A 14,218-nucleotide genomic window follows, 5' to 3' on the forward strand; every position below is an offset into this window, starting at 1 on the left:
CGAACGAAAAAATTCCCGTTTAATTACTCAAAGGAAAATTAATTAGAGGGGCAATTTTTTAAAAGTTTCAAGGACCCAAAGCCGATATAAATCTCAATAGAAAATGAGGATTATCTGTGCAACAAAGTGTTCAATAAATTACGCCCTTGCCATTGTTTGCGCCACAAAAGAAGTGGCTGCAACAGCAATCGATTTGTCTTAGCCACTGCACACGTCCAACATGTCGTATGTGTAACAAGTGTTGCACATAAATTTCCAAGGTTGCCGGAGGCGGTGGTGCAGCGTCTTGAGGCAGCCACAAAATAAATAAATGAAATAAAAGCAAAAGTGTTTTACCCGCAAAGTTTTGTGCACTTTTCGCAGATATGTTGGATTTGATTTATACGAAAACATGGCAAGTTTGTGATACCATTTATAAAGTTGCATAAAGCAATTTGTTTGTCTGCAGTGATGCATTTACTCACAGCAATATGTTTGTTTACAAATGTCCACTGGAGGTTTAATAAATAAATTAATGGATTATTGGAAATGTATAAATGTAAGGACACATAACAAAACTTAAATTATTTAATCACTTTGTGAATACATTATGCTTTAAACATTTCGTTTTCAAAGGTCCTTTCACTACGTTAATAAATCGCAAATTTTTGATCCCACCCGTAAATACTTAATAAATTTCCACCTACGCATCTGAATACGTGTCCGCATTTTCCCATTCACACCCAAAAAGTTTTAGTTCGCCAGCATTTCTATTTGGGTCATTGGGGATTTACTGAGTTCAAGAACTTTTCATATGCTTTTGCCAACTCAAAAAAGAGGCCCCAACTTTTCGATTGGCTGCTTAAATTTTGCAGATATATTCAATTCACTTTAAAATTTATTTTTGCCTTTGCCAACGTTTGCTGTCTGCCCAAATTGTTTGTTCTTTAAATTGATTATGTGACGGGGGCAATGGCTTCCGATGCATGGAACTTTTGCCGTAGGTCTCTGAAACTGGCTTACAGGTGGCTTCTCATTAAATATAATTAAATTGAGGGCTTTCGCCGACCCGAAGGACGCTAATTGATTTCGCTCACAAGCCAAACACATATATTTCTGAGTGCAAAGCTCAGAGGGAAATGCTCCTAAACGAATTTGCTATCTATTTGCAACATGACTGCGGGTAAAATAATGGAATTTGTGCCCCTTCCACCGGAAGTTTCGTAGACGGCACAAAAAGCTTGGCAAAATGCATTTCGGGCCAAAGCCCAAAAGTGTCGAAGATGCAGAAAGGCCACGGGACTTCAGACTACAGCGGCAGTAAGTCAGCCCAAATTCCAAGATGTCCTTGCCTATATGCTGCATGTCTGTGTGGGTGAGAGTGTGTGTTTTGGCTGCAAGTAACGGCGCTTTCGAGGCTTGAATTATGTCGCTGCCAGAAAATAAGTCTGTCGGCAGTCGGATACAACATCAAAGAGATTAAAGCGAGCGGATCTACATTGAAAATTATGAATGAAAATTTAATATTTAATTTAAGCTGCAAGCTTAGTTGATGGGAACCCGTGGAAAATTCTATGGGATTGAATTCTAGGAACTTTTTGTTGAAGAATGGAAGCCATTAAAAGCAATTAAAAATATTTTTAATTATTAGGAAGGGCATACAATAAGATATATAATTGAAAGAACATACTTTTCATCGAAAAGTTTAATTTAATCAAAAACATAATATATCCCTAATATAATTGTTTAGTTTAACGAATCTATTCTTAACTCAAGATAGCAAAATCAAAAGTTGTATGTCGAATTCAAGTATTTCGGTTCGTGACTCCACTAATTTGTAGATAATAAGCAATGTAGGATGTAAGTAAAAAATTTGTCGAAAGAAAGAATTTTAGATAAAAAGTTTAACAATCGTAACACTTTATTAGCATTCACTAACAATATCCTCTACATTTGTCAAAGACCAGATTCCTTACTAACCATATCACCGAAGAGCTCGCCGGATGACTGCGTTCAGGGTTACAAAGAAGGCTAGCAGCAGGAGGATGAGAAACATTCCCAGAACAGCCATATCCCAACCGAACTCATTGCCCTGCATCTGGAAGTCCTTGAGGAACTGCTCCGCCGTTCTGTAGTAACAGAAGTTGTTTGTGGCATAGCACTCCAGTTCCCCGCGATCGTATCCATAGATGGCCCTCATCAGACCCTCAAAGATGTACCTGAAGAAGGACACGTCGCAGATGGGGCGCAAAAACCAGGAGAGCTCGTTCAGCCGGATAAAAAAGCCGGAGAAAAGGAGAAACGGAATGGTGGCACTGGGCACCAGGAATATGGCCAACTGCATGGTGAACAGGGAGCCTGCGATCACCCCGATGAAGTGACCAATGAAGGCGGTCATTACGCACAGGGCCCAACACATGGCAAATCGCTGCAACTCCGGAGGCTGACCCGTCATAAAGTAGCCGATGCTGATGAACATTGTGGGACAAGTCAGCTGCAGGGGCAGATCGGCCAGGACCTTGGACAAATAGTAGGCTCCCAGGGAGTACCATCCGTTGTAGTACTCCCTGATGAATACCGCCGAGTCCTGCATGCACAGCAGGATCGAGGGCATGGCATTGCCGGCGAACACGAAGAGTATCACAAAAAACAGGCAGGATACATTGGACACGATTTTCTGAGCATCACCACCTATCTGCCAGTAGACAACGCCCAAGAGCAGGGCCACCACCACGTGCATCACCAGACGCATTTGGACAGCAAACTGGAAGATCACGGAAGAATTCAAGCTATACAATTGTTGATTGCATCAAGCCAAGTCTCACCATATCTCTGGACATGGAGCGCAGATGACGACGAAGCAGGACACTTAGCTGGGTCCAGAAACCCACCTGCTCCTTACCGCGCAGGTGGGACAAGTCCAAGGCATCCTTGTGGACATCAATCAAGGCTGCTGGAATAAAATTAGAGCAGGCAGAGAAAGGCGACAGATAGAGCAGAGAAGATAGAAGTGCAGTAGGGGAAAATAGTAAGTTACGAGTGTTACGAGTTACGCGGAAATGGGACTTGTATGAGAAATGCCATCCTGAAAATTATGCCGGTCATCACCACTTACTCTCCTCATCCACTTGAAGCTTCACAACATTACTGGCGGTGCTGTGCATCAGCTTGTTCTGAGTGATGAGCGATTCACAGCGTTCTGTGGTGGAGGACTGGCTGCACACTTCCAGGGCTATCAAAAATATTGAACTGCGTTAGGTAAGGTGCAAGATTAAGGATAAAACTTACCGAAATCCGCGGGATTGTAGTAATGGGGACAGATGTGGCCGGATTGTGCGAAGGTGGGCAGCATTTCCCGCTGTTCACCAGCGTAAAGGACCTCTCCGTGAGCCAGAACCAGGACATCGTCGAAGAGTTGGAAGAGTCGCGATCCTGGCTGATGAACCACGCAGACAACTATCCTGCCATCGTGCGCCAGTCGCTGCAGATGGCAAATCACCTGGTAGCTGCCCACACAGTCCAATCCGCTGGTGGGCTCATCGAAGAACATAATGGGCGGATTCGTTACCAACTCAATGCCAATGGACAAGCGCTTGTGCTCGCCTCCGGATAAATTCTTCACTAGGGTCCTGCGGCAGGCCTGCAGCTGCAGTATGTCGATAATATCGTCTATCTGGGAGCTTTACGATTAGATTTTCCAATCATATACGCTAATTATCTCAAAGGCATACAATTTTCTGTTTCTCCTGAGCAGCTGTGGAACTGGGCATCTTCAGGTCCGCAGAAACACGCAGATTTTCCTCAACCGTGAGCAGATTCAGCATCACAAAGTTCTGAGCAATATAGGCGGACATTTTCCGAAAGCTCATTATATCCCTTGGGCGTCCATTCAACAGAAACTGGCCCGTTACTCCCTGTAGTCTATAAATGGTAGATACAATTATAATAATACCATTTTAAAATCAACTTCTTACTTACTTAAAACCCGCCAATGCATTAAGCAAGGTGGACTTTCCAGCTCCCGAGGGACCCAAAATGGCCGTGAGGCGTCCCGATTTGAAGACCCCGCATGCATCGTTGATAATGGGTGTGAATCCTTTGGTGGCCCCTTTCAAGCTGTAGCTAACTTGGCTAAAGTGCAACTCCAGCGCCTTTTGCTTCTGGCCCAGACCATTTGGCTGAGCTTGCACCGCGTTATCGGCCATTAGACGGCAGCAGATTGTTGTTTATGAACGAACCAGATACCCGTGTGGGGAATTGCTTTTATTCGATTTTTGCCTTTTGTTTATGCGCGGGACTGAACGTTGAGCTGGTCAATAAACCAGTGAACTGAACAACCGACTGCTCAGTTCTTAATAAATGCAGAACATATTTGTTCCTAATGACTGATACATATCGAAGCTTTCACCTAACTTTTATAAGGAGGATCGCGGATAATCTTATCGCACAAAGTTGGATGGATTGGATCAAGGTCGTCCAACCCCAAACAAACTTGTTGGACAACAACGTGCATGAGCTCGACTGATGAGTTGGCTCTACAATCCACTGCAGTTCCACCCACCCCGTATCGATGGGATCTTGTCCGAGGTCAGGCGAGTAGATAACTAGTGGGCTGAAAATAGTTTAGCGATAATCCAAGGGGAATAGAATAGGAATATTGATGCGGGCATAATTCCAAAGGTATTGATGGCCTAATCAATTAGACTCATAGTCATGGGTCTACTTTTTCATTACATGAAACCTACTTTTTTCAATTTTCCGCCTGAAAGTGAGCACCGATTTTATGGAAACCAAATGACCTTCTTTAGAGAGTGAAATTAACAATTGGCCGACGCCACTGGGTAATTGATACACAGTATTCAACACGAAACAATGACCGCTGATAATACACACCCATTAACATGACTGCACTTGTGCAGCCCAATCTGCGTATTATCATAGAAGTTAGACCCTTTAATTGCCTTTGTTCATTTTTAGCTTCGCACAGCTGGTGCTTATCAATGATATTAGTTTACCCGGAACTTTTGCTTTTACAGCAGTCAGTCCATATGCACTACTGTAAAATCTGGTGATTACAATTTTTTAATTGCACGACTTATTTTCTTGGAAAACTGGTTTGCATAAGCTTCCACTGATGGGTGCGAATCGCGTTTGCAACTCCAAGTTTGCATTCAATAATGCTTATTAATATTCAAATGTTTTCCTATATTCTTAAATCGATATTTTATCACATTTGATCGCGACTTTGTATACATTTTGTTTCGTACGCCTCTCACCAATTAAGATTTCAAGTCGTGATCACATTAACCGATTGAAAGAGAGAGGAGACATTGCGATCCCCGGTTGCCGACCACTTTCTGTTGATATTCAAAACGCGACTGATTTCCATTGCTCGGAAGTCGAAAGCCGGCTACTGCTATTATGCTATTATACAACATGTTTGAGTGCACTTAGTTGCAATCAAGTTTGATCGCAATTCGTGGCATACTTCTGCGATCTGTTTCAAAAATAAGAACTTTATATATATAAAACATTTAATGTAAATTATATTCATAGACTTCGAATATTTTAGCTTGAATGCAGACAAACTTGCTAAGCACTCGAAACAATTAAGTGCTTAGAGTGTTTATGGGAAATAAATTAAATCTAAAACAATTAAAGGTCAGAGAAACAATTAAAACAGACATCTTCAGATTTCATGGCAAAATATTTTTATAATATTTTCAAATGTATACTCGCAGCCGACGCCTGAAAATCAGGTCAGTTTTACAACTAGTCAATAATGGTTCATTAATACGTTACAAAAATACAATTGTTTATATGCTACGCTATAAAAATGTTCTATTTACAATTATTGATCTCGGTTACCGCCGTGTGTGTATGCTTGTCAGTGTGTGTGAGGGCTCTATAATCCTGTGTCTCTGATATATATCACGATTTCCTTACGCTCTACCGGATTCACCAATCTTTGGCACATATGTTTCTCTCGAATAAATGCTTAAATAGAAACCACAAATATAAAAGTAAAACAATTAACTGTCGGCGGAATGTGGCAGGTTTCCTTTGGTTGCTCGAGACGCGTGCCTCATCTGAACAATCTGAGGCGGAAGGACATGATGTAGAACGCCAGGATGCGCAGAAAGACCAAAACGCCGACCAGAAAGATGAGGGCCAGCGTATAGTTTTCGTTGGCAATGTCCAGACTTTTGAGTATGAACTGGGGGTGCCTCAGGTGGCAGTAGAGCTCATTGCAGTCCAAGGGCTCGCGATCGTATCCGAAAATGGCCATCGTGGCCCCTTCCAGACTGTACTTGAGGAACGATATGTCGAACATCCAGCGCAGATACACCGGAGCGTCCTTCTCCATCAGAAAGAACCCGCTGAACTGGAGGAACGGGCAGATGAAGAAGGGTCCCAGAATGGAGCCCAGCTTGAGGCTCAGTGCTGCTCCCACCGCCAAGCCAATGCTCTGCGAGACCAGAGCCGTAACGAACACAATCAGGAAGAACATTCCGAATCGCCAGAGCTCCAGCGGCTGTTGGGTCATCAGATATGTGGGCACTATGAAGAGGGCACTGCAGATGATCTGGATGGGCAGGTCGGCTAGAGTGATGGCCACGTAATACGCCCGCAGGGAATACCAGCGATTGAAGTGCTCCCGCGACACAATGGGGAACTCCAGCGGAACTGCGGGCGATAGAATGATAACTACTTTTCCATTCACTCATTTTCCATACTTACACTTCACCAATATGCCTGAGAACGCACAGTACATGATGAACATGATAGTGTAGAAGAGGTATCGGAAGATATTAAGCGTGTGGGCGGCATCGTTGCCGATCCCAAAGTACAGGGTTCCTATTAGGATGCCAGTGATCAGGTGAATAGCGAAGCGCATCGTAGTCAACGAACTGTCCCGCCAAATTAGCAGGAATGTCCTCACGAGCAGAATGCTCAACTGTCGGTAGAACGGAGTTGAGTAGATGTTCTGCCTTTTGCATAGATGCGATGGATCCAATTCTATGGCTGGCCTGGATTTATTTTTCTTCTTTGGCTTGCAGCAGCTCCCAGATTTTCCGATTCCCGCCGTTTGGCTGTCCCACACACGGGAGGACAGCTCATTGATGGGGGTGAGTGGCTTGAAGGTGTTGCACTGCATGAAATGCGCTGTCACTGATGTGGACATTACAGGAGCTGTCACCGGTGTGATCAGTCCCGCTGCCATAAGATGGTCTACAAAGTATTATTGATTAGCCATTGAAGTATACTAACAATTTATCCATTGCCTTACCAACTTTCTTCATGGCCGCCAGTTGGGCCACTCGCGCAGTCTTGCTCTGTCTGTAATCCTCATTGCGACCATTGTCCATCAGGGCCACCAGCTTCTCCAGCTGATTGTCTTCGGCCGTGTCATAGTCATGAGTTGCTATTTCCATTACTGTAAATTAGATGAATATTGATCATTTTTCATGTCCTACGGAGGTTACCAACCCGAACTCACAGTAATCCGCTGGATTGTAGGACTCGGGGCAGTGCAAATTGAGGGCGCCCAGGAAGGGCAGTAGGTTTTGTGCTCCACCGGAGTAGATGCATTTGCCCTCGCCAATGGCATACAGATGATCGAACATGGCGAAGGTCAACGCACTTGGCTGGTGGATCGTGCAGATGACTGTGCGTCCCTCGATGGCGAGCTTCTTTAGCAGATTTATCAGCTGATTCGAGGTGAAACTATCCAAGCCACTGAAAAGTATATGCATTTCATTAGATTTTAACTACGTGTTGATGCACAATAACATACGTTGTAGGTTCGTCCAGGATCAACACCGGTGGGTTGTTCACCAGTTCCAGGGCAATAGCAAGACGCTTCCTCTGACCTCCACTGAGCTGCCCCGTCCTGGTATGCCGGTTTTCGTACATACCGATGGCCTCCAGAATGCACTTTACCCGCTCCCTTTTCTCGCTGTGTGTCATGTGAGTGCCGATCTTCAAATTGGCCGCAAAATGCATTGCCTCCTTGACGGAGAGAAAGGCCTGTAGACTCGTATCCTGGCGGATGAACGCCATGTTTGGCTTAAAGGCCTTCAAATCCCGCCTGTTGCCATTGACCCGGAAATCCCCCGTAAAGCCATATGTTCTGCAATAAGAAATTAGCTCAGTTTGATAGAAGTATTTAGATGCAGGATATATTACGTGTATCCTGACAGAATGTTGAGCAGAGTACTCTTTCCAGCTCCAGAGGGTCCCATAACGGCACTAAGTTCTCCCGACTTGAAGTAGCCCGTTAAACCCATTAGCACATCCTTGGTTTCTGTAAGAATAAAAAAATTAAAGCAATGAAAATTAAAGCGAAACTTATGTCGTTAAGACTACAAATTAAAAAAGTACTTTTTAATCATTTAATCTTAAGAAGTCACACTACATTTATTGGTCTGGTTTATAGCTGATTAGTAAGCCAGTTCTATAAACTTACTTAATCATTGACAGACTTCAGTTTTCAAGAATTTCAGCTTAATTTGATTACTCACTAAAAGTGTTAAATCAAACTCGAAGTGCTACTATTTGAATTTCTAGATTAGTTTATGATTATCCTTGGTTTTTTCAAAAGATTATTTTATAAAATATTGAGGGTGGCTGCTTTACATAAGAACATGAATGACTTTGAGCAATATCTTGCATTAATGAGTTGCAAACGAAGTCCGATTGACTTTGCTTCTATTTAGTTAATTCCCATTGTATAGTGCCCCACATTCCCACTTTAACTTAACTCGTACATCCCGAGTGATAAGGAAATCCCAATGCCCCCGATTACTGGCGTTCAATGCTGTCTAATCTCGTTTTGCACGCTTTCTTGAATTCCCACTGGCTGGATGATAATGCCATATAAACCTTAAGTTCAATAAGTTTAATTTTGTGAGGAGTTCGTTTCGCTGGGCCAAATACATTGTAGGCGCCCATTCTGAATGTCGAATGTGCCCGGTTTATCTGTCGATTAGCCATGGCTCCTGTCCAATTTAGATTTCAGGGGTCTAAGTGGGCGCTTATCAATCAATCCGTAGTCGAATCTTATCGCACTCAAGTTCTATGACCAAAAATGTCGTTAAACTGCCTTTACGCCTTTTTTCAATGAGGTGGTCCAGATGTTAGACTAGACTCATCGCTGGGCCAACAGGTGTACAACGAGCGGTGTTTATGGCACTTCCACTGGAGTTGGCCTCCTTATCAGTGTTTTCTATGGCCTTGTACTTGGAACTGCATTTGGTAAGGGGGGCTTATGAGTACCACCTGCATCTGACCACCTTCCATATTTACACAACATATTACATTGGGATTACCACTCGAATTCGAGAAGGTCGCATCGAGTTATTGGATCGGCTTTCTTATCAAATTGATTGCTAATTGTGCTAGTAATTAAATACAATTTTGAGAATGCAACAAGCCTTATCTGGAAATTTCTGGTTAGATTTACGGCGGCCAAACTCTTTGTTAGTAATTTTAACTGATTATATTTTATTCAGGAACGAACCTATCAATGTAAGAAGTATCTAATTGTTTGCAAGAAAGCGAAAGTATCTATTTGAGCCTCCGAAAATTCTCAGCACGGAAAACCAAAGATCTCCGGTCATTTTAAAAGCCTATATTGTATTAGTCAGGAAACTGAACCCAGCAATTACATCCAAAGCGCTAATATCTTAATTGAAATAGGAAGCTCCAATCTCAAATCAACTGACTCATATCCAAAGTCAGTTTTTAAAAGTCGGAATCTTTTGTAAATATATTTAATAGACTGCAGCGCTTGAAAAGGGAAAATGAGAAAATTCACTTAATTAGTGAGTCAAAGAAGACACGCGAAGAGCAACGGGAAATCTAAGATGGAATTTAAGTGACTTCAATTAAAATGCTTGCGCCTTTTTTTATAGCGCGTAGAATCAGCTATAAAATGTTCTCATATCAGATATCTAACTGGGCCAATACATATGTATATGGTAACATCATAACAACATGCCTGGGAATTGTAATGATAACCATGTCGTTCAAATCTCATATCATTCGTTCCGAACTATCAATTTGCTTTCACCGGCTGCCGACTTTGAATAAGCGAAAATACATTAACGGTGAAGAACTGATGTATGTTATACACGCAGTACATTTTATTATCAATAGTTGTGTGGGCGATAAAGTAGTTTGCAGATATGAAACACGAGTAACATTGGGGACACTTTGGATTCCGTTATGCTTCGCCTTCGAATCGGTAAATGGGCCGTGTTAAAAGTTTTTCGAGTGTACTAACTTAATGTGAGCTGCAATTACGCAGGATTGGACACATGGAGCTATCCACCTCAATTAGTCTTGTACGCAGCACAAAGCACTGATTATCCAAACACGAACTCATGGCAATCACCCCCATAATGACTGCCCATGATTTATCGTGCATATAATCAGCGAAAGGCACGTGTCATAACGTTAGTCACCTGGGATACTCTATTGGGCCACTGTTCGGGGAAATATCTTTTCGGGAATGCCTATCTATCAGTGGTGCACTAGCGTGAGTCACATGCTATATGTCCCTTCTTGTATGCACGATAACCAATGGAAGTATCAACTAGCTGCTGGGTATTTATTCATGTTGTAAGTGGCGGTCTTATCGCTATTGAAACTTTGGGATGGTCGAATCGTAAACAAACAGTGTAGTAAAGCCGCCACACTCCACGATGTGCAAATAGGTCCATGGGCTCTGCTTAAATAAAATCACCTGACCCCAAGAATTTAGACCCGACCCTGCCCGACCCAAGATATATTCAATTTAATTTAAGAGGCTCTTCGAACCCAGTGATTCGCCCAATCAGCATCATGTCAATATACTGAATTGAAGAGTCCCATATCGTTACATATATCCAATAAAGGCAACCGATATTCCCCACTTTGCCCAGTTTGTTTCCTGCCCACATTCAGATCTTATGAACAGCGTCAAGAAGTTGATACTACGAAAGTGTCCTAATCTAAAAGTTACCTAGGTGCAGCTTTATCTGGCATTATCTCGAGATTGATGAACCGAAACATTATCAGATATCACAGCATTAAGTGCGGACGATTTAAATAATTGTGGCACTATTTTTTTTTTGATGGTTTTGACATTAAGGCCATTTATTTCAGCATTTATTTAAAAGACTCATTCGAGTGTCATATAACTGGCCGATTTTAATTGGGTTTACTGGGCATTACCACGCTAGTATGCACATATGGTATGTACATGTACATATATGTAGCATATAGCCAGCCCTTAATTATAATTGCCGACAATGCGTGACTGGGAGCAAAAAAAACATTTAATGACCTTGGGGGGAATGCTCTCCAGATGACAGCTTTTGTTCAAGTAGGACTCCAAACTTTAAACCGAAAATATATAGTATACATGAAACGACGGCTTCTCAGAGTGTCAAAATCCATACAGTCTATGGCTTGTCAGGCAAATATCAAAATCTTTTTTGTTTACATAAGCTCGCAAAGTTTAAAGATACACTTTCTATCGAAACTCCCTAACTTTGTTTCGAACATTTCGTTCTTTGAAACCATTAAATGAAAATACCATTCCATACACTTTATGAATGGATAATATTTATTCCTCTTTTCTGAATACCATACAATTTTTCTTTCAAAGTGGCGCGTGTCCTATTTCCAATTGAACAAAACAAACAAAATCGTGAGGGGTTTGTTTTTCAATGCCAAGATTGTTTAAAAAACAAAACTAAACAGTAAATAGGGTTTGTTATAGTATGGTAAGTTTGTAATTCTATCAAAATGCTGTTATTTAAGATAATCTTTTCTACCTCCATAGTTAGATCAAGCCAATCAAAAGACTGTCCCAAATTGACAATGATCACCTCCAAATAAGTACCGATCGGAAGAACTTACCCCTCTGGAAGACTCCGAATTTGGTAGTGTAGCGTATATTCTCGAAGCCGATGTTGATCTTCTTGATGGTTTTGTACTGTTCGTGGGGGAATATGGATCCTCCGCTGGTGGCGGTGCTGCTGCTGTGGCGGCTTTCGTCACTATGCTGGCTCGCCTGACTGCGTTGACTTTGGTTGGCAGGTGACGAAACGGGTGTGGCGCCCAACGGAGTTCCATAGACGGATTCACTGGTCGAGAGCACCGTGTTTTCCGTCTCGGCCAGCGGAGCATCGTGGGACTTGGCCTTTATGTTGAGGGTCAAGTGCGGAGGTCGTTTGGATGACAGTTTCTTGGAGGGCACGGGCGTCGTTGGACGAGGTAGTGCTCCAGACCCTCCAGACGCCGATCCGGATCCCCGAGATGGCAGATGCGTTTCCGAGCTGGACTTTAGGTGGTTCAACCGGATGACATCGCCACCGGTGACATTTGGCGACACGGCACTGGCCAAACTCCAACTGGACATGTCGTGATTTCAAGATTTCTATATGTTGTCTAGCACTTTTGATACTTCGGCTTTGTAACCTTAACTGCAATGTTGGTTTCACTTTTAGTTATCTCTATGTTGTTTTAGCTCGCGTTCTCCATTTAATTTGCGCTTTCCGTTTGTTCGTCGTAGGCCTGCTTTTTACGTTAATTTTTGAGGCGCGTCAAGCAATTAGAATAAATAATATTTTGTATTTCGCGGTGTATGAGTGTGTGCGTGCCTGTTGATCATTTGAATTTTAATTTCGCTCTCCTCGTGTCTATGTGTGCGTGAGTTCATTCGCTTATGCCAAGGGCGTTGGGGCGGGAGCTTAAAGGAGGAGGGGCTCTGGGAGAGCGGCAGACAACCCATTTAATAAAAAGTCGAACGGCTGAGAACACTCGGTCGCCTGTTGCTAATCAGACCATGCCCCAAAACAAGAATAGCGCACCAACACACATGGTCTCACATGTAAAACGAGAGAGTATCACACAGGGGCGGATTTAAAAAAGATTCAAGGGGGTTGAAGTTACATGTTTAAGTTATTTGTGCATCTGAAGACAAGCAGGCATACTAAGCACATAGATACAATAAATTACAGTATCTGCGTTTCCTCAAACCCCCTTTCTACGCCACTGCCATAAACAATGTTTGTTGTTATTGCCACACGTAGAGTCGCCGCTCACAAAGAACGTGCTCTGCGGGGGAGGAGGAGAGAAGAGACCAGATTATTGCGCTACAGCAAATGCGTTCCGGCCTATAAATACTTTTGATGGAATTACAGACAATGGTTCTATTATATATTAATTTCGTGTCTATAAGAACTTGTATTAATTTTTTTAACAAATTCACATATGTACACACATATTGCTTCGAAGTTACTCTATATGTCTATATGCCCTTTGTTTTGGTTTTGCTGTGTAGCGCTCGCAATTGCACTCGATCTTCTTCTTTATGATGCAAATCGTGTGTATTTATGTATATTTAGCACGTCGCTCTCTTTAGCCTTTGTTTTGAGCAACTGAGACGCACTTTTAATCGCAATAGGCCCTAATTTTTCACTATGCTCCCCAAAAAGCAGCTGATTTATCTGCGAGTGTATGTGTGTTGGCCTAGCCGCCGACTTTTTGGACCCTCCTTCATTTTCACGTCTTTCGCGATGGGTAGTAGCACCGCGTTGTTGTTGCTCTAGACGGCCTAACTAAGTGTTTAGTATGTAGTTCTCACTAAAAAGTATATCAGGTTCTGAGGCTTTTTGCGGCTTATCAGGCACAAGGGTGTTGGTTGCGAGGGGGGCGATGCGGGCCAAAGGCTACCAAAGGCAAACCACAAAAATATTCAGTTCGATTCCGAGCGATTATCACTGTGGCAATGCAACAACTGATAAGCCAAGTGCAGCTCACACACTTCACACACGCACACACATACCGTACTTCTACTGGACTGAGAATTACCGCGCGTAATTATATAGATGGCTATATCTTGTGTAGAACCGAAGAACAGCGCGATCTTTAGCGGCCGTTGGCATGGCACGGAATGAAAATGAGTTCAGGAAAGTTGAAAATATGAACTCGCTGATTAGTATTAGTTCTCACAGATAACGAGGGAGAGCGCGAGAGCGCCGCAATCAGCTGTCTTTCCAATGGCAACCGAAACCGAAACCCCTCTCAGAGGGACGCTCATGGTTTTTGTTTACGACTCTCTCTTCTGCGGGGGTGTTTTTCTTCTAACCCGTGTTTTCACTGCTCTTTTTGAAGAACTCCTGAAGCGGGGAGGTTTTCCCATCCAAACTCCTTTGTTTTCCTGCCCGCCAGTGTGCAATTACAA

General features: G+C 42.8%; 1 protein-coding gene across 1 annotated transcript; it reads right to left on the reverse strand.

Moving 5' to 3' along the window:
- Positions 1–1,868: 1,868 nt before the first annotated feature.
- LOC6613225 (ABC transporter G family member 35) lies at positions 1,869–13,203 on the reverse strand. The gene is made up of 13 exons (XM_002037666.2): positions 11,890–13,203; positions 8,170–8,287; positions 7,778–8,113; positions 7,481–7,719; positions 7,271–7,417; positions 6,721–7,212; positions 6,067–6,666; positions 3,958–4,204; positions 3,711–3,900; positions 3,268–3,652; positions 3,095–3,211; positions 2,805–2,932; positions 1,869–2,743 (listed from the first exon to the last, which is right to left on the reverse strand). The coding sequence occupies exons 1-13, from the start codon at positions 12,389–12,391 to the stop codon at positions 1,964–1,966; spliced, it is 4,281 nt and encodes a 1,426-aa protein (XP_002037702.2). The 5' UTR covers positions 12,392–13,203; the 3' UTR covers positions 1,869–1,963.
- Between the last annotated feature and the right edge of the window lie 1,015 nt (positions 13,204–14,218).

This window comes from Drosophila sechellia, chromosome 2L (assembly GCF_004382195.2).
Source record: "Drosophila sechellia strain sech25 chromosome 2L, ASM438219v1, whole genome shotgun sequence".
Classification (NCBI taxonomy): domain Eukaryota; kingdom Metazoa; phylum Arthropoda; class Insecta; order Diptera; family Drosophilidae; genus Drosophila; species Drosophila sechellia.